The 25,564-nt window shown below is 36.7% G+C and overlaps 3 protein-coding genes across 3 annotated transcripts in view; 1 reads left to right on the top strand and 2 right to left on the bottom strand.

Moving 5' to 3' along the window:
- Positions 1-1,162, bottom strand: part of LOC127981681 (gastrula zinc finger protein XlCGF26.1-like) — a 31,386-nt gene extending 30,224 nt beyond the window's left edge. The window contains exons 1-2 of the mRNA XM_052585512.1: positions 1,106-1,162; positions 271-481 (exon numbers count right to left, since the gene is read on the bottom strand). Coding sequence (XP_052441472.1) covers positions 271-448 — 178 coding nt within the window. The 5' untranslated portion in view covers positions 449-481; positions 1,106-1,162. The remainder of the gene's footprint in view (positions 1-270; positions 482-1,105) is intronic.
- An 18,281-nt stretch (positions 1,163-19,443) lies between these two features.
- Positions 19,444-22,199, top strand: LOC127981664 (uncharacterized). The gene is made up of 6 exons (XM_052585511.1): positions 19,444-19,689; positions 20,138-20,802; positions 20,902-20,947; positions 21,453-21,544; positions 21,670-21,780; positions 21,914-22,199. Exons 1-6 carry the CDS (start codon positions 19,642-19,644, stop codon positions 22,197-22,199), a joined length of 1,248 nt encoding a protein of 415 aa, XP_052441471.1. The 5' UTR covers positions 19,444-19,641.
- Positions 22,200-22,752: 553 nt separating this feature from the next.
- LOC127968294 (uncharacterized) lies at positions 22,753-25,438 on the bottom strand. Its single transcript, XM_052569406.1, has 5 exons — positions 24,858-25,438; positions 24,616-24,719; positions 24,258-24,402; positions 23,721-23,847; positions 22,753-23,333 (listed from the first exon to the last, which is right to left on the bottom strand). Exons 1-5 carry the CDS (start codon positions 24,936-24,938, stop codon positions 23,038-23,040), a joined length of 753 nt encoding a protein of 250 aa, XP_052425366.1. The 5' UTR covers positions 24,939-25,438; the 3' UTR covers positions 22,753-23,037.
- Positions 25,439-25,564: the final 126 nt, after the last annotated feature.

Below are 25,564 nucleotides of genomic sequence, written 5' to 3'. Positions count from 1 at the left end.
CAAAAGATCAAGTCACAAGCCAAAAAACAACAACAAATCTCCATCCATCTTGATCTTGATGGAGGGATTCACCATCACATAATTTTTCACAATTAGGAACCTAACTGTTGTTTTCACAGAAATAGTTTTTCGGTTAATAATATAATAGCCTTCTATTAAGACTACTTTTATTAATAACTGGAAATATCAACACTAGAGTTTAATGTGTTCTGTAGAGCTGGACATTTTAATAATGATCAACTGAGTTCAGCTTTGAGAATAAAAACTAACCTGTTTGTTCCTCAGTCTCTTCATGTTTGACTCTGAATGTGTCTTCGATCTTCATTTCTTCTCTCTCCTCTTTAATAAACTCCATCTTTATAATATTGTGTGTCTCAGTCTCTTCATGTTTGACTCTGAATGTGTCTTCAATCTTCACATCTTCACTCTCCTCTTTAATAAACTCCATCTTTATAAAAGTGTCACATGGACCTCAGTTTATCTGTGATTAAGATGAGAATAATTAACACAAATAATCAGCTCTAGTTCAGTAGTCAGCACACTGCTAAGGGAGTCAGAGTTAATGGACTTTAAATGTATGACATTAAAAACAACATTAGCAATCAAATTAATAAAAGGACAGAATTTGGTTTACATGTGTATTAAGATGTATATTTAGTATTGAATGATGTGTAGATTATATGTAATAGATTTCACTTTCAGGAAAACATTTTCAGTTGGTTAGTAAAAGTTATCATTAAACAGGTTTGTGTTTGTTTTCATCGCATTTACTCTGTTTTAAACAGCAGATGACGTCAGCGCGCGATGATTCGTTAGAATCACTGAATCATTTTGCGATTCAATTGATTCATTACGGTTTTCTCCAACACTACTAACCAGTAACCGAGGTCTTGTTTAAAATGAACTGATTCACTATATAGGGAGCGAAATGAGACGCACTCTTACTTCTGTTCGGGAACACTTTACAAGCATTAACCATCATTAATAACACTAGTTAAAGCATAACAATGTGACACGGGTTCAGACTTGTTTTCACAGTGTAATAATATACGACTCTAAATGAGTTTAGTCGATTGAAACACTTTAAACTATTAAAATCACACACCTTTCTTCAGCCGAATCACAGACGCGTGAGAGCGCGCAGCCTTATGACGTCACACCGCCAGAGCAAAATAAAAGTCTTTTTTTCTAAAAACATATAATTTTACATTTAAAAACAAATGTAATACAGTACTGGAGCAATCGAAAAGACAGCAAAAATATTTAACTGTTTAATCAACTGAATTATCATGTCAATATCATCTTGTTCAATCTCAGTTTCTCCTCAGAATATAACAGGCAATAAATCAAATTTAATCTTTATTTAGTTAAAGTGCATTATATTAAAAGGTTATTTCTTAAATACATACATGCATGTGTTTGTATTTATATCCATTTACATTTAGTTGTTTAGCAGACACTTTTATCCAAAGCGACTCACAAATGAGGACAATGGAAGCAATCAAATGTAACAAAACAGCAATGATAAATAAGTGCTATAACAAGTCTCAGTTAGCTTAAACGCAGTTCACGTAGCAAGTTTTTTTTAAATTATATAATAAAAAGAAAGCAGATAGAATAGAGAAAGCTAGTGTTAGATGCCTTTTTGCTTTTGTTAATTGTATAATAAATAAAAGTAAAATAGATAGAATGCAAAAAGAATAGAACAGTTAGTGTTATTTATTTATTTGGAGAAAACAAGTAAATTAATAGCGTTTAAGTCTAAATGGGGCACTTTTTTAAAGAATAGAATTAGAATAGTGAGTGTTAAAGACAGAGATGGGTTTTAAGCCGAATCTTGAAGATGGCGAAGGACTGAGTTTGGGAGGTCATTCCACCAGGAGGGAACATTTAATTTAGAAGTCTGTAAAAGTGATTTTGTGCTTCTTCTATCTTCAATCTTCAATCAAGATCTGTATACTACTCATCAATATATATATATAGAGAGAGAGAGAGAGAGAGAGAGATTATAGTTCTAATGCTCACAAAGTTTGCATTTATTTGATCAAAATACAGTGTAATACTAATTTACAGTTATAGTGTAATTTAAAATACCTGTTTTCTATTTTATATATATATATATATATATATATATATATATATATATATATATATATATATATATATATATATAGACCAAAAGATTGGACACACCTTCGAATTCAAAGAGTTTTCTTTATTTTCATGAAAATTGTAGATTCACACTGAAGAATTAACACACGTGGAATTATATACATAACAAAAAAGTGTGAAACAACTGAAAATATGTCATATTGTAGGTTCTTCAAAGTAGCCACCTTTAGCTTTGATTACTGCTTTGCACACTCTTGGCTTCTCTTGATGAGCTTCAAGAGCTAGTCACCTGAAGTGGTCTTCACTTCACATGTGTGCCCTGTCAGGTTTAATAAGTGTGATTTCTTCCCTTATAAATGGGGTTGGGACGATCAGTTGTGTTGTGGCAGATGTCCTGTTGAGAGCTTTGTTGTTGAATATAAGGAACGGCGAGCTGAGGCTAGGAAGGTTATAAAGTGTGTGAAGAGAGAGAGTTGGCAGAAGTTCTGTGGCACTCTTGGTTCTGAGACTACTGTTAAACAGGTTTGGAATATGATTCATCGTATGGCGGGAATTAATAGAGGTTTTTCTATTTCTGTTTTGGTAGAAGGGTGTAGAGAAGTGGTTAGTAACCAGGATGAGGCTGATCTGTTGGTTAGGAGTTTCCAGCGAGTGCACAGTGATCATAATGTTGGTAGTGATGGTTTGATTAGGAGGGAGCTAATGCTTAAGCAGGAAGGGTATAAACTTAACAAAAATAATGACAATAGTGATGTAATTTGTTCTTTTCTTACATGAATTAAGAAGGGCAATAAGACGAGGGAGGCACACTACTCCTGGGAGAGATGAATTGCGATATGATATCTTTCAGCATATGGATGACTTTGCATTGGAGGAGATATTGGCATTGATTTAAAAGAGGAAATAATCACCTATATTAACAGACATGCAAAAATGTTAAATTTTCATTTCATCTTGCCTGTAACGCCTGAGCAGTGTTTGTGAGAGCCGTTATCAGGGAATCCTTTATAACTCCCTTTCTAACCCCTTCCTGCTGCAGAGAATGAATTCACATATACATGCTGCTACAAATAGAGCGCAATGAGTGTAAAAACAGGAGGATGTATTGATATTTACCATTTTTACAGACCAGAGGCTTTTAAATGAATTGTGAATCTAAAATATGCATGTTAGAGAATGTACAAATGGTTATCATTGTTTGTGTCATATCAGTCAGAAAAGCAGTTCTGGGCTTTTTACCTAACTTAGTTGTTATTCTTGGCTTTTAAAATTATATACACAGTTCGGATTAAATTAAAGTATAGACAATTTTTTTTACCTTTTGAGCGGTACGGTCCCACTTATGTGATTCTTATGTGGAGTCTGGTCCCACAGACGGGATTTACAACGTTCGGTGACGTCACAGAACTATCAAATCCATCTGAGCCAGAGAGAGATCTGCACTGCTCTTGTAAAGAAAAAACCCTCAGCTAAAAACTTTTACTACAATTTAGGAGAAGTCTTAGAGTTAAGATAAAATGTTTTGTGAATACGGGCCCTGATCATCACTGTTTTGTGTGTTAAACACAATCTGCTAAATTGCATTGTGAAAAACTACATTTTAATGAAAAATAAGAAATGAAAATATATATAATCATAATCTAAGACAAAAATTACTGTTATAAACTAGATATTGGATAATTCAACAGCAAAAGGTACAAGAATCATGTGACATCAGACGGTCCGTTAGAATATGTTGAAGCATCGAAAATACATTTTGGTCCAAAAATAGCAAAAACGAGGACTTTATTCAGCATTGTCTTCTCTTCCATGTCTGTGTGAGAGAGAGTTCAAATCAAAGCAGTCTGGATATCTGGTTCGCGAACGAATCATTCAGTTCACCAAATCGAACTGAATCATTTTAAACGGTTCTTGAAGGTGCAAAAATGCCAGGCTTGGCAAGTGAATTTCAATCCACAAGGAAAGTTTCATCGCTGTCAGAGATGTGCACTTTTGCAAAAGTGTCTCAAATTTGAATGTATTGTAAAAGGGAAAGTGTCCCTAGCAGGTACTTTCAGTGAAGATGTCAGTTTGTCCAACAGTGTGTTGAAACGATATTTGGAAGAAGAGAAACTTCTGCACTTACTTACAGACAATCAAGATGAGCACGGAGAAATGCAAAATAAAAATACAAAACAACATTGTTGTTTCTCTGGAGAAAACTGCAATCGATTCATCTACTATTCAGGAAGAAGCACCCAGTGCAGGCTCTGTACAGGAAGAAGTTGCTTCAGTTTCTATATTGAGAGAAGTAACTCAAGATTCAAAGATGGGTGAAGTACCTCCAATTGCTAAGAAGCATGAGGTGGCAGTTGGAGCTGTTGGTGGACCAAGTGTTCGAGATAGATATTGTGGATGAAGAGGTTGCAGTTGCAACACAGATTGAGAAATGTCAGTGGATATTTATTGAATGTTAATTTTTAGAAGTTTAAGTGAATTCTTTTGTCAATATTTGCAATTTTGTATTTATTTTGTGTATAATTTAAAGTTATGCCTAACTGTATTTGTTTTCTTATATTTAGGAAAGTAATAAGGAGTGAGGAAGTACAGCAGTATCCGTCTAAGAAGTTTCTGTGGGGAAAAACTAGCGGCAATATTTTAGTTTGTTATGTTTAAAAAGAAGTAGATCAAGGAGTAGTTTAGGAATGGAATGAGGAGTGAGGAAGTATTTATAGCGGCCTCATTGAAATAAATTGTAGTTATGCATTTCTAGGGAAAATTTAGGTGCAATATTTTTGTAGTGTTTAAAAAGTATACAAAAGTAACAGTTTACGTCAAAAATTAAAATTGTCATTTACTTACCCTCATATTGTTCCAAACTTGTACAAGTTTCATTGTTGAACACAAAATAAAATGATTTGTAAAATGCTGGTAACTGAACAGTTGTTGAGCTCCACTGATTTGTGTACTTTATTTTTTCTGTACTATGGAAGTCAGTTCGATCAACAATTGTTTGGTTACTATAATTGTTCAAAATATCTTATTGTGTTCAATACTCATAAATGTTTGAAAAACTCATACATGTTTGAAACCTGAGGATGAGTACATGACAATTTTCATTCTTATAATGAAGTATTACTTTAAGTACTGTAAGTTCAGGATGTTTTTGGTGATTGTTTCATAACTTTAAAGGTGTTATATTATAGACAATATAAGACTTGCGTTTTGATGTTTAAAAGTTAAGAAAAGTGTACTTTTTGTTTAAAAAAAAGGTTATGTTCTTTGAAATGTTGGATTTTGTTTGTAATAAAACCATTCTCAACTTGTTTATAATGGTTAATGTTTTATTTTCAAATGTTTAGAACAATATTATATACCATACAATTAACATTTGTGGGTGTGTAAGATCTGAAAACAATTGTTTCTGTGTTGCATGTAATTGAAAATGTCTTGAGCTTTAATTGGAAATTTGTAAACTAGTTTAGATTGGGGAAAAAGTTAAATCTATATATAGGCTTTACTTAGATATTCAAGAGTTTGTTCATAGCATATCTAAATGTTTTACCAACTTTCCAGTGTCAGTTATCTGCCACATGGATTTGATTATTTTGTTCGTGGATGAGAATCATGTCATAAAGCATGTAATTGCAATTTCTATATATAAACACAAAATGTCTTATAAGCGTGTAGAATGTTGTTATCCGGTGATTATGTGATTTGCTCTGATTGTATTCACCTGTTCATCAAGGGACTCGTTAAAAAGAGGTGCATGAGATGTAGCAGCGGCTGTGAGGTGGGTGACTTGTGGGGTTATGTTTGGCTGTCTCTCGGGGACAATAGGTCCTCCGGAGATGAAGATAGACAGTAAGTTAGACTCCGGTGTGTGTGTGTGTGTGTGTTGGCATATGTGGTTTATGAGACCAATTTTCAGGTTTACATACCAGCATTACAAGACCAATCGGTTTATGAGACCAATTTCAGTGGTCTCATAATTCGGGAAATTTAACTTGTTATAATCATTGACTAATAATAATTTAAATAACTATTAATACTTGTATGTGTACTACATTACTGCTTTTATTAATTAATGTTGCTATTTTACTATTATGACACTCCCTACCTTTTTTATAACCGTTACAAACATGGTCCTCATAAACCATGTTGTGTATATGTAGGTGGGAATTGGTATTGCACGGTATACACATTCCCACCATATGTGATTGGAAATACTAGACACGCAGCGGATGTCAATAAGAGCAGTTCGGTGAACCACGGAGCAGCATCTACGGTGAAAAAGTAAGTACTTATTATCTTTTGTTTTTTATATACACATGAAATCCGCGATTCCTCAATTTTCATTTCAGTTGTCAAATATTAATTAAATGTCATTTAAACACTTAAGACCGTAACGTTAATGGCGCATAAGAGGAGTGCTGCTTGTAGAATCGGCTCTGAGATGCAAAGATAATATAACGTTATATTAGATCGCAACAAATGTGGTAGTCATGAAGAAATACTTTACGTCACAATGGTTTATTTAATTTAAATTAAAGTGGCCTTGGGCAGAGCACACGGCTGAGTCACCAAATCAAAAAGAAAACACTTGTGCGATAATGTCTCCTGTAATGTCGTGTCTGTGCGGTTGCGGGAGTTTACGTGGTGTGAGCGGGAGAGTTCTCCGGTTTAGCCGACTGAGGTGCACTCTAATGCGGGGACGCTTTTCTCTCGTTCCCCTGGCCACGACCTTGAGACTGGAGCCTGCAATTTACACCCAAACCACTGCCTGCTGCTTCTCTTTGCGTTTAAAGAGAAACGTTAACCATACGTTAATCCATTACTAAGCAATCTAATTAATGTAATTGAATTATCTTTCTTGAAAAAGTAAAATAAGTGATAGGTTTAAAATGATTATTTCACATTATCAACAACGTCGATAAAAATATAAATTCAAATTATCGACAATTATACATTTTAATCTCATTTTGAGTTAATTGAATCATGTTGCCTGCTACACACAAATTGGTGATTTCTGAGTGAAGGTCTCTCACTCCATCTCTACATCTCAGTCGCTTTCAGTTAGAATTACAACTTGATTTTCTATTATAAAGCAGCTCTCCAATGTGGAGCTATAGCTAATGATGAAGTCTTCTTAGTGAATATTTAACATCAAAGTTTATTTTTGTAGTGTTGTTGTTTTCAGCTTTTGATTTATAGTGATATATATATAAAAAATCGATATTACACTGTTTATCTGTGATTGACTTGACATTATATTTTGTAGTGAGTCTGAGTCGTCGGACTAGAGGACTCGATCCTTTTAAAGATGCAGAAATACATGTCAAAATTGGAAAGGACAAAGACATAATAACTGGGAGATACATTAATCCCTTCAAAGGTACGTTTTTTTTTTGGGGGGGGGGGGGGGATTTACCTAGAGAAACTATCTCTTAACTACTTAACTTCTATTATACAGGATACACAGTGGTCCATTGTAAATACAGTCTGTGACCTGTACAGAGTTGCATGCATGCCTTGGATAATCCAATAATGGAGTAAAATGTTTCAAAAATAGACCAAAGTTTTAGATTTAACAACAATGAAAAAGGGGCCAAGAGGTGTACACACACCGGATGATCTGAACCATGCTCGAGCACATTTGACCACCAAAACTTTTTTTTTTTTTTCTGGCTGAAGCACATTTGTTTCAATCTATAAGAATAATCAGCCTACACAACCATTCAAAAGTTTTTGATCAATAAGATTTATATATAATTGGGGCGGGAAGGAGGAGTGAGGCCAGGTGTAGTGATTGGAGATGAGCTGCACCTGCGCCCCACCGCCAGTATCGAGTCCCACGTAGGAGATGGAAGGATATAAAACTGGAGCGACGACCGTGAAGGACGAGAGAGGACCAGGCCTGGGACATTATTTTATGTTTTGGCTTTAATTTGCGCACTAGTCGTCCGCGAGGGGCTGGTGCGCTGTTTTGTATTTATTTTGAATATTAAAATGTTTTGATTGTTCGCTGGTTCCCGCCTCCTTCTTCCCGATGAATATGAAGTTTATATCGTTACAATAATATTATTTATAAACTTGTTTTTAAGAAGTTTCTTCTGCTCACCAAGGCTGCATTTATTTGATCAAAAGTTCAGCAAAAACATTAAAATTTTAAAATATTTTCACTATTTAAAAAAAGCTTTCTATTTGAATAGATTTGGAACTGTAATTTATATAATATATATAAAAAAATTATATAATTTATATATGTATGTGCTGGACATAGATAAAAAAATGTTTTATCTAGATTAATCTCACTGTAATCTTGTCACATCTCATCAGATAAGTGGTTCTGTGATTAGTAGTAAATCTCCTTCACCTGCTTTTTTAGTCCAAACTTACTTTATGACGTCAGTCGAGTGTTTGTAATAAATCCTTCTTTGAGATGATGTGGCTTCTTACACAGAATAAGGCGCACAATATTTCATAGTATAGTACTAAGCAGTGATAAAGGCTATATCGATTAGCATTGCATTACAGATATACTTTAATTTCATGAAAATTATAATGAGATCTCAGATAAACCATATATAGCCATAGTCATGTGTTTATTAGTCACGTTGAATCAATGAAAGCAGTTAAATCTTCTGTTTATTCAGCTGCAGTGATGGGCAAAACCTGGGTTTCTTCTGCGGGGTGTATTTGGAGTTTATCTGGTTTTCGGATGGAGATTTACTGCTGATCTCAGAACCCAGCTTCACTGACAGATACGCATGACAATTGCAGTTTCTGTCAAATCACGATTTCAATATATTGTGCAGCCCTAGTTTGTATTAATGGTATTGTTTAAATGTGTTTTGGTCAAAGGCAGGGTAGGTGATTTCGTTCAAAAACATTATTTATTTATATGTATTAATATCATCTAGGCGTAGGACCATAGAATGTTCGTCCAATCAAGATATTCGGTCCGAATGCACTTTGCACTGTAATGTTTTTTCACCGGTGAATGAAGAATTAGGTAATCTGACAGCGTTGCATTTAATCCTCCACCAAAGTCATCTCTCATGTCACTGGTTAGTCTCTGCTCTGCATGAGTGCGTTAATTTATTTTGGAGGAGGTGTGGCTTTGCAGAGTGATTATACTGGGAGGGTGGGAATCTTATGCTTTTAAAGCTAGCTTGCTATTGCTAGCCTTTACGAAATTGCCTACCCTACCTTCATGTAGTTTAAACAGTTTTCTGTTGATTTTATTTCATTTAGGTCGGGGTATGTTTGCAAAAACACCTAAAAGCCTCATCTTTGTTTATTTGCTATAAAAGACATAAATAAAGATGAAGAGATAACATATAATTATGGAGGACAAGAATTGCCATGGCGTTCTCACTGTGGGCAGGAACTGAGCAAGGTAGAATATTTCCAAATGATATTCAAGTATTTATACTAATATCATCCAGTTGTTATTATTATTATTATTATTATACAAATATCTTATTTTCTGTTTTCCAGTTTGTCCATGAGCCTGTCGCTGCAGCTATAACGGAAAGTGAAGTCACTTCTGCTAAAGAGGTTTAACACTTTTCTCAATTTAGTTTTTCACTCCTTATAACAAGACCTGAAGTGAAATTCTCTTATTGCTACAAAATGTGATTCAGCAGTACACTATTGTTAAAATACTTGTGGTTTATGAGGACACAATTTCAGTATACTGATAGCACACGAGTAAACACACACAAGTGTTGTTGAACTATACTCTACTGCTAAGACACATTCAATAGTGATGTGTGTCCTCATAAACCACGAGTAAACACACACAAGTGTTGTTAAACTATTCTCTACTGCTAAGACACATTCAGTAGTCAAGTGTGTCCTCATAAACCACGAGTAAACACACACAAGTGTTGTTAAACTATTCTCTACTGCTAAGACACATTCAGTAGTCAAGTGTGTCCTCATAAACCACGAGTAAACACACACAAGTGTTGTTTAACTATACTCTACTGCTAAGACACATTCAGTAGTCAAGTGTGTCCTCATAAACCCGGAGTAAACACACACAAGTGTTGTTTAACTATACTCTACTGCTAAGACACATTCAGTAGTCAAGTGTGTCCTCATAAACCATGAGTAAACACACACAAGTGTTGTTAAACTATACTCCACTTCTGAGTCACATTCAATAGTCAAGTGTGTCCTCATAAACCATGTGTTTACTCACAAGTGTTGTTAAACTATAGTCTACTGCTAAGTCACATTCAATAGTCAAGTGTGTCCTCATAAACCACGAGTAAACACACACAAGTGTTGTTAAACTATACTCCACTTCTGAGTCACATTCAATAGTCAAGTGTGTCCTCATAAACCATGAGTAAACACACACAAGTGTTGTTAAACTATACTCCACTTCTGAGTCACATTCAATAGTGATGTGTGTCCTCATAAACCATGAGTAAACACACACAAGTGTTGTTAAACTATAGTCTACTGCTAAGTCACATTCAATAGTCAAGTGTGTCCTCATAAACCACGAGTAAACACACACAAGTGTTGTTAAACTATACTCCACTTCTGAATCACATTCAATAGTCAAGTGTGTCCTCATAAACCACGAGTAAACACACACAAGTGTTGTTAAACTATACTCCACTTCTGAGTCACATTCAATAGTGATGTGTGTCCTCATAAACCATGAGTAAACACACACAAGTGTTGTTGAACTATAGTCTACTGCTAAGTCACATTCAATAGTCAAGTGTGTCCTCATAAACCACGAGTAAACACACACAAGTGTTGTTAAACTATACTCCACTTCTGAGTCACATTCAATAGTGATGTGTGTCCTCATAAACCATGAGTAAACACACACAAGTGTTGTTGAACTATAGTCTACTGCTAAGACACATTCAATAGTCAAGTGTGTCCTCATAAACCACGAGTAAACACACACAAGTGTTGTTAAACTATACTCCACTTCTGAGTCACATTCAATAGTCAAGTGTGTCCTCATAAACCACGAGTAAACACACACAAGTGTTGTTAAACTATACTCTACTGCTAAGTCACATTCAATAGTCAAGTGTGTCCTCATAAACCACGAGTAAACACACACAAGTGTTGTTAAACTATACTCCACTTCTGAGTCACATTCAATAGTCAAGTGTGTCCTCATAAACCACGAGTAAACACACACAAGTGTTGTTAAACTATACTCCACTTCTGAGTCACATTCAATAGTGATGTGTGTCTTCATAAACCATGAGTAAACACACACAAGTGTTGTTAAACTATACTCCACTGCTGAATCACATTCAATAGTCAAGTGTGTCCTCATAAACCACGAGTAAACACACACAAGTGTTGTTAAACTATACTCTACTGCTAAGTCACATTCAATAGTCAAGTGTGTCCTCATAAACCACGAGTAAACACACACAAGTGTTGTTAAACTATACTCCACTTCTGAGTCACATTCAATAGTCAAGTGTGTCCTCATAAACCACGAGTAAACACACACAAGTGTTGTTAAACTATACTCCACTTCTGAGTCACATTCAATAGTGATGTGTGTCCTCATAAACCATGAGTAAACACACACAAGTGTTGTTGAACTATAGTCTACTGCTAAGTCACATTCAATAGTCAAGTGTGTCCTCATAAACCACGAGTAAACACACACAAGTGTTGTTAAACTATACTCCACTTCTGAGTCACATTCAATAGTCAAGTGTGTCCTCATAAACCATGTGTTTACTCACAAGTGTTGTTAAACTATAGTCTACTGCTAAGTCACATTCAATAGTCAAGTGTGTCCTCATAAACCACGAGTAAACACACACAAGTGTTGTTAAACTATACTCCACTTCTGAGTCACATTCAATAGTCAAGTGTGTCCTCATAAACCATGAGTAAACACACACAAGTGTTGTTAAACTATACTCCACTTCTGAGTCACATTCAATAGTGATGTGTGTCCTCATAAACCATGAGTAAACACACACAAGTGTTGTTAAACTATAGTCTACTGCTAAGTCACATTCAATAGTCAAGTGTGTCCTCATAAACCACGAGTAAACACACACAAGTGTTGTTAAACTATACTCCACTTCTGAATCACATTCAATAGTCAAGTGTGTCCTCATAAACCACGAGTAAACACACACAAGTGTTGTTAAACTATACTCCACTTCTGAGTCACATTCAATAGTGATGTGTGTCCTCATAAACCATGAGTAAACACACACAAGTGTTGTTGAACTATAGTCTACTGCTAAGTCACATTCAATAGTCAAGTGTGTCCTCATAAACCACGAGTAAACACACACAAGTGTTGTTGAACTATAGTCTACTGCTAAGACACATTCAATAGTCAAGTGTGTCCTCATAAACCACGAGTAAACACACACAAGTGTTGTTAAACTATACTCCACTTCTGAGTCACATTCAATAGTCAAGTGTGTCCTCATAAACCACGAGTAAACACACACAAGTGTTGTTAAACTATACTCTACTGCTAAGTCACATTCAATAGTCAAGTGTGTCCTCATAAACCACGAGTAAACACACACAAGTGTTGTTAAACTATACTCCACTTCTGAGTCACATTCAATAGTCAAGTGTGTCCTCATAAACCACGAGTAAACACACACAAGTGTTGTTAAACTATACTCCACTTCTGAGTCACATTCAATAGTGATGTGTGTCTTCATAAACCATGAGTAAACACACACAAGTGTTGTTAAACTATACTCCACTGCTGAATCACATTCAATAGTCAAGTGTGTCCTCATAAACCACGAGTAAACACACACAAGTGTTGTTAAACTATACTCTACTGCTAAGTCACATTCAATAGTCAAGTGTGTCCTCATAAACCACGAGTAAACACACACAAGTGTTGTTAAACTATACTCCACTTCTGAGTCACATTCAATAGTCAAGTGTGTCCTCATAAACCACGAGTAAACACACACAAGTGTTGTTAAACTATACTCCACTTCTGAGTCACATTCAATAGTGATGTGTGTCCTCATAAACCATGAGTAAACACACACAAGTGTTGTTGAACTATAGTCTACTGCTAAGTCACATTCAATAGTCAAGTGTGTCCTCATAAACCACGAGTAAACACACACAAGTGTTGTTAAACTATACTCCACTTCTGAGTCACATTCAATAGTCAAGTGTGTCCTCATAAACCATGTGTTTACTCACAAGTGTTGTTAAACTATAGTCTACTGCTAAGTCACATTCAATAGTCAAGTGTGTCCTCATAAACCACGAGTAAACACACACAAGTGTTGTTAAACTATACTCCACTTGAGTCACATTCAATAGTCAAGTGTGTCCTCATAAACCATGAGTAAACACACACAAGTGTTGTTAAACTATACTCCACTTCTGAGTCACATTCAATAGTGATGTGTGTCCTCATAAACCATGAGTAAACACACACAAGTGTTGTTAAACTATAGTCTACTGCTAAGTCACATTCAATAGTCAAGTGTGTCCTCATAAACCACGAGTAAACACACACAAGTGTTGTTAAACTATACTCCACTTCTGAATCACATTCAATAGTCAAGTGTGTCCTCATAAACCACGAGTAAACACACACAAGTGTTGTTAAACTATACTCCACTTCTGAGTCACATTCAATAGTGATGTGTGTCCTCATAAACCATGAGTAAACACACACAAGTGTTGTTGAACTATAGTCTACTGCTAAGTCACATTCAATAGTCAAGTGTGTCCTCATAAACCACGAGTAAACACACACAAGTGTTGTTAAACTATACTCCACTTCTGAGTCACATTCAATAGTGATGTGTGTCCTCATAAACCATGAGTAAACACACACAAGTGTTGTTGAACTATAGTCTACTGCTAAGACACATTCAATAGTCAAGTGTGTCCTCATAAACCACGAGTAAACACACACAAGTGTTGTTAAACTATACTCCACTTCTGAGTCACATTCAATAGTCAAGTGTGTCCTCATAAACCACGAGTAAACACACACAAGTGTTGTTAAACTATACTCTACTGCTAAGTCACATTCAATAGTCAAGTGTGTCCTCATAAACCACGAGTAAACACACACAAGTGTTGTTAAACTATACTCCACTTCTGAGTCACATTCAATAGTCAAGTGTGTCCTCATAAACCACGAGTAAACACACACAAGTGTTGTTAAACTATACTCCACTTCTGAGTCACATTCAATAGTGATGTGTGTCTTCATAAACCATGAGTAAACACACACAAGTGTTGTTAAACTATACTCCACTGCTGAATCACATTCAATAGTCAAGTGTGTCCTCATAAACCACGAGTAAACACACACAAGTGTTGTTAAACTATACTCTACTGCTAAGTCACATTCAATAGTCAAGTGTGTCCTCATAAACCACGAGTAAACACACACAAGTGTTGTTAAACTATACTCCACTTCTGAGTCACATTCAATAGTCAAGTGTGTCCTCATAAACCACGAGTAAACACACACAAGTGTTGTTAAACTATACTCCACTTCTGAGTCACATTCAATAGTGATGTGTGTCCTCATAAACCATGAGTAAACACACACAAGTGTTGTTGAACTATAGTCTACTGCTAAGTCACATTCAATAGTGATGTGTGTCCTCATAATCCATGAGTAAACACAATATGCAAATAGGAGTGCCAAAATCAGTTTCTACCAATATCTGAAGAATGCCTGTCTGAATGGCTACTTGTGAACATAACTAGGGATGCACGATCATGACTTTCCATGGCTGATTCCAAAACCGATTTTTTTACCAACAAACTGTCCAATTTCAATACAGATTTCTTTTTCTTTTTTTTTTCAAGCAACAAACAAGAAAGAAGGAAAGTGTGTCTAAACAAGATGTTTTTGGCTATTGAAAACAATAACCGTAACCATCTGAAAATTTACGGCAGTAACTGCACAGTAAGCAGCCTACATTCAATACAAAAATAGATGGTACCGACATCAGCATTTAGCTTTTGTTTTTTAATTGGGTTGAAACTACAGAGAACTGGCCTTAAATGAAAAGATTAACTGAGACCATGTGAAAGTCAACAACTGCATAGTTCTACAGTCCAAACAACACAATCAACACACATTCAATAAGAGATTTCTTAATCAGCATTCAGTGTTTGTTTTAGTTTTTAAATTTGGTTTTAAATTTAAAAAAGGTCTTTACCATTGAGACTAAATAAAAGTATGCTATATAAGTAAATGATTCCAAAATGTTAAATTCAAATAATGTTGATGCAAATAAAACAAAGATGCAAAGTGTTTCATTAATCCAATAAAAAAAAAAAAAAAAAAAAATGATGGTTATGATTCACAACTATATTTTTTTACTTGTGCCAATGAAAAATAAATAACTGTTGTCTCAAGTTAAACAATATAGATGTGAATCAATACCCTAAAATGTTTTAATTGGATGAATGAAACACTTTTTTCAGTGTGCTACAGCAGGTGATTTTTAAATCAAATTAAGTCTATGTAATTTTAAGGTAAAATAAAAATAATAATCCTATACAGAAACAACGTTTACTTCTGGCTTTTCAAACATGTATGCAAGTTCTACTTAAAAAAAAAAAAAAAAGCATTTCAGCATCACAGTTTAGTCCGTTTCATTTCTCATCCAACACATGAGAAGTTGATCTGGTCTACGCTTGTGCAGGGTGTGGACAGGTACAGTACGCTCGCACAGCTTCAGTGCGCGCAGGAAAGACTTATTTGTGCGCCAGTACACCAACGTCTGTTCGCTTCCTGCTATCTGTGCCTCAGACGTGTAACTCAGCAATTCCAGTGCTGAACGGCTGCCTGTGTCCTGCGCACAGATTTCGAAATACTTCCTCACAAATGACATGATAGCGAATGATTAAAATGTAGTCTGTGCATGCGGGCGCACTTCTGGAAAAATCGGCCGAAAAAATACCAGAAACAGTCCGATTGCCGATTGTGTAGTTTAAAGGGGGGGTGAAATGCTCGTTTTCACTCAATATCCTGTTAATCTTGAGTACCTATAGAGAAGTACTGCATCCTTCATAACTCCAAAAAGTCTTTAGTTTTATTATATTCATAAGAGAAAGATAGTCTGTACCGATTTTTCCCGGAAAAACACGACCGACTGGAGGCGTGACGTGTGGGCGGAGCTAAAGAATCACGAGCGCCAGTAGTCTTTTGCGTTGAGAGCGTGTGGAAGCTGTGACATTACAGTGAGGACAAAACCATCATCCAAAACAAACCATGGCTAACAGTCAGATTCAGCCGTTTATTTATGATCCAGAATCAGATCCAGAGGCTGAAACTGAACGAGAGCAGCAGCAGCAACGACTCGCTCCGAGCGGGGCTCGAACCCGGGTCTCCGGCATGGGAGGCAGACGCACTAACAAGGAGGCAGAGATATTTTAAGCAGTTTTACTCACCCGCCTGTGGTTCCAACACACGATCGTGACCCTTTTTCGTTGAGATTGCATCATCCTTAAGAAATAAACGATACGCAAATCCGTCATCAAACTGGGCCTTGTTTGTAAAACAAGCATCTTCGAAATGCAGGGAACAAACAAAAACACTTGCACAACTCCGTTGATGCTCTGTTAAAATAAACTCCATCCACTGGTCCCTTAATGCTGTTTTTTTTTTTTTTTTTTTGGTAATCTGTGCAGGGTCGTCTTGCCCTGGCAACCAAAAACACACTTCTTTTGTGTCATTTGGCGACGCTCTCGCTCTGATCAGTGAAGTCTGTTGTGCTCTCATTGCTCTGCTATACGGGAGCGCGCGCTCTTCCGGCAGAAGTGCCTCAGGACCCATATAAGGAAATTCCGCTCCATCTAACGTCACACAGAGCCATACTCGAAAAAAACTTTCCGAAACTTGTGACAAACCGGAAGTAGTATTTTGGGAACAAAAATACTCCTTCAAACGTACAACTTAATTTTTGAAACTTTGTCCATGTTTAGCATGGGAATCCAACTCTTTAACAGTGTCAAAAACTCAGTATGCATGAAATAGCATTTCACCCCCCCACCCTTTAATTTTCTGATCTAAAAGGGAAAACTCTACTAATTAAAAATCAGACAAACCTAGTAAGTAGAACATGGTTTCGATTAACATACCTTGTCTTGTAACTTACGATGATTAATGTTGATTAAAAGAATATAACCTACGTTTTGTGTGTGGGGGGGGGGGGGGCATTCTTGTATGCCACACAGACAGCCGTTTCTGAATTAATGAATTGCTTTTTAATGTATTAGATGATCAAGACATTGGTATTTTAGTAGCATGAAAAACAAAACAAAAATTATAAATGAATATCTTACTTGCATCGTATCTTCAGGTTTCCTCGAGACCTTAACTGTATTCAGTCTGAGAGAGAGAGACAGTGTGCCTGAGCACATGGTGTGGATTCAGAAAAAAAACACCCTCGATTTCAGCTGATTGTTTCCTTCACCAGTAACTATTTTAAACTCGTCTGATTGGTTATGTCATCATTACCTCAACAGAGACATGCGTGATTTGTTGTAAAGCTCAACGTTGAGCTTAATAAAAAGTAATCTGAGCAACTGCCTCAACACATTTTATTTATTTTCAAATTTCACTTCAAAAGTGACAGTCGTATTAGGAGCAGGGTAATTGTGTCTCATAATGTAGCAATTTAATTTCCTGATTACCTTCACCTGATTACTGTCTCTCTCACAAAACTAGCTTTTCTAAAATATTTCATTCTTATTGTTGCTATAATGATTTTAAAATATGCTCGCTGATAAAATTGAATAATTGAGTTTAACATAAAATACATTACTACAAATTAGTAAATAATAATTTGTAGCTCACCATAATTTGAGTAGCTTTTTTAATTGGGATTTGTTAACCGATGAATCCTAAAGTTTGACTTGACAAACCTTTTTGTCTAGTTTTTGTTAATATTTTGTCAGATTGGTGATGTCACTGGGCACATTTTAGGGCTGGGACCAACAATGTGGAGTTCCAGAGCAGACAACTGGAGACACAGAGTGTGATATTCGAGGACGCTAGTGGAACAATTCGGCTGCAGTTGTGGGAATCTCAAGTTGGTGTGGTTTTATTTGGAAAGACCCAGGAGTTTCATGATTGAGTTTTTTGTAGCCACCACACGTTAAACAAGTATTGAGGAGGTTAGACCTTTGTCAGGTCTTGGTGCAATTGTTCCCAGTGACGTCAGAGAGGATCCAGTTATTTCTGTGTATGCTAAAATAACCAGAGAGGAGGTGACTGTGTCCCGTACGTGTGGGAACTGCAGGTGTCAAATGGAGTTTGATCCGAGGAAGAAGTTTCATAGATGCATGAAGTACAACATGTTACAGAAGAAGGGAATGTACACGGCCAGTGCCATCGCTAATGTTACTGTACTCTGTGATTCTGGAGAACTTAATGTGTGTATTAACAATTCAGTGCTGCACAGGTATTTACTGAACTGTGACCTTACTCATCTGCTGCAGGAGGCTCAAGACATGGAAGAGCATTTGTGAGAATGTGGTTTTCTGAAACTCCACATTCAGAATAACGATGTGGTCGCTATGGTCAAGGAGCAAACTTCGTCTACGTCTGAGGCATGCTCCTCTAAATCTTCTGTGTCTGGATCAGCAAGTAGGGGTTCAATCATGTGACCCTCCAGTGGCTGGTCATGTGACCTGTCAGTAGGGATGCAACGATACTATTTTTTAAAAACCATTGCCAACTCAGTTTTATTTTTAATGGAGAACCCACGGGGTCAAATTTGGCCGCTGTTAATTGCTGCTACCCAAAATGAACCAACAAATATTTTTTTGTCAAATTTAGCTTCAAAAGCCCAGAGTGCCACTTCTGACCCCGGCATAGAGACACCTAGTGGATCAATATTGAACACACAAGTGCCAGAGTGGTAGTAACAAGATGGCTTACCATATGCTGTTTTGTTGAGCTGGAAACCTACCAAAACAAAATCGTCTTCTCAGCAAACCAGCGGTTGGTAAAATTGTGTATTTTTTGTTAATCTATTTAGTATTAGCTTGCAGAATGCCTAGAAGTAAGTTTTATATTGTTTTTGGTGAAATTAGTGACTCTGAGCTAGTTCAAAAAACGATGAGTCAAAAATGACCCTCTGGGTGTATGGGTAAAAAAAATGTCGGGTCAAAAATGACCCTTTGGTTCTTTGAGTGACTTTGATGTAGAATGGTATGGTGTAAGATCACTTTCAAAAAGATGTATGCACAACTTTAAGCATTCATATTCGTATTTTTAAACATTTGTGCGTAAATTAACTTAGTCACGCAAAACTACGTTTTCATACACGTGAGTCAATAAAATTACATTTGTGTTTTTATGTGAGTGTGACTCTAGAAGCTATGACTGTAAACATTCACGAGTACAACTCTGATTTCTACGACTACGAATTCTTCACTATGAACACAAATTCAAGTTTGTGGGTACGAGTAAAGAACAGTTGAAATGACGTCACTGCCGTCCCAGGGCAGGTAATCGAACCTCGATTCCATCTAACGCGCATGCGTCAAAGGTGAAAGATGGCTAACAACAGACCTGAGGCTGCCAACCTAGGCTCAGCATCACAGGTAAAATAAATAACGTGTTTATTCAACATTTTTTATACGATTTTACTATTTTGATAGCACTTTATAATGATATACATTTCTGCAACTCATAGACGTTATTGCTTTTGCTTGCAACCTATTTACTCGCTGTTAACTAGTGCTAGACGACGTTAGCGTTGATGAAGTGCTCTGTGTTAAAGTAACGTTATAGTTAGTGATGTTAGAACTAAACTGCTCTGTTATCATATGTTTAGCAATGTCGACCAAATCAGTAATGAACAGACGAAGTAATTGCTTTAGCTTGCAAAATAATTATAACGTTAGCTTAGTTACGCCTATTAGTTTGCAAACATACTTCAGTTGTAATGTTTTGAATGTCTATTTAGCCTAACGTTACATAATGTTGAATTGGTACGGCTAAGGTAACGGTACCATGTATTGCATCTAATATGTATTTTGGCATTTACAGGGACCACTGGCTACTCAGTTACTGCAGCGTCTGGAATCAAGGATCACTGACACGTTAAGTCAACCATACTTTAATTTGGACTACTTCCAGTACGTTGTAAATCAGGAAGCCTTTATTCTGACATCTGCATCTAGCATTTTAAACATCCCAGCTGAAATTGTGGAGTGTCTTTTATCCCTTCAAAGAATGATCCACGCAGCTCTTTCCCAAGAGAGTCCTTGTGTTTTTATTAGAGAAGGAGGACGCGGCCGACCAAAATTTTGTTTTTCTGAGGAGCTGCTGTCCCGGCTCATTGACATGCCCTTACCAGTGTCTTGTATCGCCAACCTGCTGGGTGTCAGCCAAAGTACAATTTTCCGGCGTATGCATGAACTCAGGTTGTCCACAAGACTTACATACAGCAGTTTATCTGACAGTGAACTGGATGATGCTGTCATCTCCATAAAAACCAGGATCCCAAACGCAGGATACAGAATGGTTAAAGGTTGTCTCCAATCAAATGGACATAGAGTTCAGTGGAATCGCATCAAGGAGTCCATGCACAGAGTTGACGCTCCAGGAATTTTGGAAAGAATGACACAGCTGGGTTGCATCGTCAGGAGGACATACTTCGTACAGCGGCCTTTGTCATTAGTGCACGTGGACACTAACCATAAGCTCATAAGGTAAGATATTCATTTATTTATGTACTTTATTATGGGTGTTGAGTTAATGCAGCTCTTTTCATTGACTGCTCATTGTCATCTCATCCTTTTAATTTCAAGGTACAACATCGTCATATTTGGAGCAATAGATGGTTACTCAAGAAAGGTGCATCACTTTTTTTTTTTTTTTACTGCTTTTATTAAAGTGCTTTATTCTTCCTGTATATGTTTGTGTTCATGTATTCACTGTTGATAGACTGCATATGGGTCCGTCCGTATTATTATTATTATTATTATTATTTTTTTTTTTTTCATTTTTGAATCCAAAACGTATAATGACAAAACCAAATTCAAATAACTGTCTGATTTTGGTTTTTGCAAATTCATTTTTTCGTTTCTCCATTGAATTAAGACATTAAGAAAAACAAGACAGTTGGGTCAGATGAAAAGTAAAAATATCAAAATAAAGGACAACAGTAGTTGATTACATGCAGTTTAATATTGTGCATTTATCCATGTGCACAGCAAAAGTCACGTTTAATGAGCAAATTTTTGGTGCATTACATTTGGTAATATACTTTAACCTAAGTCATTATTGTGTGTGCAGTAGGCAATGTGAGTATATTTAAACGTTTGCAGATTCACTATATGAAACTCTGTTGTCTGTATAGATACTGTATCTGGAACCAGCAACAAATAACTGCTCAAACACTGCCCTTTCATTTTTCCTCAAGGCAGTGGAAAACTTTGGCTGGCCTTCCAGGTAAATAGTGATATCTTGTGCTACTGTTTCTATGCTCTTGTTGATCATTTCAGTAATGTTCAATGGAATATTCTGTTGTGATAAATGATAATTATAACTGAGCATTTCCCCTATTCATTTTACAGGGTCAGGGGAGATGAAGGCGTTGAAAATGTCGCAATTGCTGAAACCATGTTCAGTGTTAAAGGCACCGGAAGAGGGAGCTTCATCGCTGGGCGAAGCGTACACAACCAAAGGTTAAAATGATAATTTACATAATCTACAGTATATTCATAGTGAGAATGTTAAATCATTGTTGGAAAGTATTTTAAGTAAGACTATGTGAATGATTACTTTTGAGTTGAATAAGGCCTGTTATTTCTTATTTAGGATTGAACGCCTATGGCGAGATGTCTGGACCTCTGTCACTCATCTGTACTATGAAGTTCTTCACAGTCTAGAAGAAGATGGCCTATTGGATTTGTCAGATGCTGTCCATCTGTTTTGTGCCCATTATGTGTTCCTTCCGCGTCTGGCAGAGACCCTTCACACATTCACAGAAGGCTGGGACAACCATCCCTTACGATCTGAAGGTGGACTCACCCCTAACCAACTCTGGGTTATGGGTCACATGCAGAACCCTTGTGACGCAGATGAAGATTTGCAGGTTTGTTGAAGCTATCTCTCAAAGTGCAGTAAAAAAATGCAGTTAAAATGTTTTCAACCTGAAAGTGTCGATTTAGACTTATATAAAAAGCTGAAATTTAAAGTTTTTGAATGGTGTCAATAACTCTTGAAGAAAGTTATTGAATAATAATATAGAAGTATGTAAGAGTAGTGTGTTGCTTCACTTAAGCACACAATTAGACAGTCAACTGAGCTTAATTTTGATTTTCATTTCCTTTAGTCACTGCACTAGGCCTTTGTATGTCAATGTGTGCTTGGCAGTGTTTTCAAATATTTCTAAATGTTGTTTCATACAAAATAACATTATTTTCAGAACATGGAGCTGTTTGGAACTGACTGGGAGATGTTTGATGGTGTGCCTGAAGAACCTTATGGAGTTGAAGTCCCAGAAATTGAGTGCCCGCTGACTCCAGCTAGTATGGAAACTGTACAGTCCATGATCGATCCCTCTGCATCGTCAGAATCATTTGGCAGAGACATTTATATATCAATGGTTCAGTGCATTGAAAGTCTATGTGTGACACAAAGAAACACCTAAGATATAAGCAGTCCTTACAAAAGATTTAATGGAATGAAGTTGAACATTTGCAAACAGACTGCCAGTTACAAAAGGCTTGCTGTGATATTACTTCATTTTATCAAGGGAGTAACAGTGAGGTAAAAAACTAACTCCTCATTCATTTTGGTTTTAAAGTGAACCATTAATAACAGCAAAACAATGGTTTTGTAACAATGAATAAAGTTATTCACAGAAACAAGAAAATGGCAAAGAAAATGGCAATAAAACCAAACAATTCAATGCCTATTTTGACTTATGCAGTTACTTGTTACACCCTGTCAAAAGTTTGCCCATGGCATATTGCTAATGTCATAATGTTTTTGAATTCACTGAATGTTTTCAGGTGTGCTGAGGGAAATGTGACTGTACGACTGCAGGCGCTGACAATAGGAAAACAAACAGTGTGCTGTGTGTCACAGTCATGGTGGAATTTCACATTTATGACAAAGTCCTTCTTTTCACTAGGCAGAAGGGGCTTGTGTCCCTGTCCGGTGAGCCACTGCATGATTCGTCCAACAGTCAAACTTTCTGGAGCAATACTGTTGTTGCTTGGGCCATCTTGTTCTTAAAAAAAAAAGAGATTAAATGTAAGTCTGGATAACTAAAGGAAGGCAGCATCTTTTTAATAGTTTTTCAACTTAATACAATTAGTTAATACAATCCCTCAATTAAATCAGATTAACATGTTAAGCATAGCCCCTTTTTGGGTTGGGAGCAGGGGGTGTTAAAAGCCCTGGCTGTCTGTAAAATTTCATGAAGCAGTGTTATTCTAGAGGTCATAATATTAAATTTCACATCAAGATTCTGCAAAAGATATATTAAGGCTTGTGAATTTATTGGAGTATGTAAATTCGTAGCTAGCCATTTCCACTGTGCTGTATAAAAATTACTGCAGGACAGCAGAAGAAAAGCTTACTACTTCTATATTATTCAATATTGGCTAAAACACACCAGAATCCTCAATTTCCTGAAGGTAGTCCTGGAAAAAGTTCATGATATTTGTTTCCATGCGGTGTTTGGCAGAACCAATCTCACTGAAGACAGGGCGGCTGTTCTCCAAAATGAAGACTGCATCTACCTTTAAGAAGAAAATACATTTCAGTCTGCATTCAACATAGTAATTCTTGCAGAAAAAATAAATGCTTAATTAAAAGCAACCAGAAACCCATGTCGAGCTACTAGGACATGTTGTTACAATCCCTATGAAGAATCTGCACTTTTTTTGGAACAAATCCCCACATCCTTGAGGAGCCTGGTTGTTAAAATGACTACAAACTCTCCACATCCAACCTCAGCAGGAAGCACCCGAGTATGCCAGCCGTACAGTTCTGCCTCGGCTGCTAGTTCTGTGTACTTCTGGCTTTTCCATTCATATGCTTCCCCAACGGCAACCTCCCATGGTACTGTAAGCCCCAATATGTACAGGGACTTCTCTAAGTTGACCACAAAATCAGGTCTGGCCTAAGAGTGTCTGAGACAAGAATGTACCTTATCATCTTCCCCTGTAACAAACAGTGGTTGGCAAAGGTCTTGATGGGTATTCATGATCTTTGGTAGTTCATAGAGCTGCAGGCCTTTTCTGAGCTGGTCGAGCATCGGGATGAGTCTCATGGTGGAGTGAAGTATAACAGCTCTAATAGACAATATAAAAGTGTTTCATCAGGAGATTCTACTTTTGTGGTAAAACTGTTTACTGTAGGAAAAAATATATAATTGTTAAATTATAATTTGGTGACATTTAAAAGTGGTTTCACAACATAGCTTTGCAAGAAAAAAATCCAAATCAAGTCACAAATTGTTGTACAATACTCCCTTGCCATAATGAAAACCAAAAATGTTAATATACCTTATTATGCTGTCCCTTTTATCCACAGACACGATTCCAGTGTATCCGCAGGTCACAATGTCACCAATCAGGTCGCTGATGTTGTCATCATTGGCGGTGTTTATCTGAAAGTCGATTGGTGTTAAGTGAAAGTTGTTCTCATTGCATAATTGTGCTCTACGGGCAAACAACTCATTAGATTTGTGCAATCCATGTCATAATGAAGTTAATACTATTATTGACCGTGATAAAATTGGACTTACCTTTACAATTAGCTGTGACAGTTCCAAATCTGTGACATCACTGGCAGACACTTGGGCTGTGTCCAAATTCAGGGTCTGCATCCTCCTTAGGATCCTTCCTACCCGGTTGAAGGAGGATGGGTCCTCTGACGACCGCAAAAACCGGAAGTCGGTGTTTGTGAATTTGGACAGCCTACCCTTCTTTCAGTTCCCTCCCTTAACCGTTGCTCATATCCTGTCGCCTAGCAACCGTGACAGCGCCAAGCAAGACGCGGGTGAAGAGCTCATCGTTCTCTCCCCGGAGCTTTATAAACACTTCTGTCTGCTCTTTCGTCCTTAGAAGCGTTAAAACAGCTTCAATCACTAACAAATAAGCTGTGTGTAAGGGGATATTCACACAGGCAGTAAGGAAGAAGCTAGTTTACAAAAGTAAACGTTTTTTTTTTTTTTTTTTTACATATACACATACACATGTAAAAAAAAATGCTTAACGCTAAAACAAAATGCCTAACTAGAAAACCACTGAAAATATATATTTTTGAAAAGACAGTTTTTAAAAAACATCAAAAATAATACTCCTCCCCCACTCCGCTACCGCTCGCTTCGTCCTGCCGAAAAGAATTATGGGATAGGTAGGACGCGAAAGGATCCACCACACCCATCCTCCGAGTTCGGGGAAAAGGAGGACGCATTTGTGGGCCGCATTTGAAGGATCCTACGAATTTGGA

This window comes from Carassius gibelio, chromosome A4 (assembly GCF_023724105.1).
Source record: "Carassius gibelio isolate Cgi1373 ecotype wild population from Czech Republic chromosome A4, carGib1.2-hapl.c, whole genome shotgun sequence".
Lineage (NCBI taxonomy): Eukaryota > Metazoa > Chordata > Actinopteri > Cypriniformes > Cyprinidae > Carassius > Carassius gibelio.
Note: the sequence above shows the minus strand (reverse complement) of the source record. Positions and strands in the feature narration are given on the sequence as shown.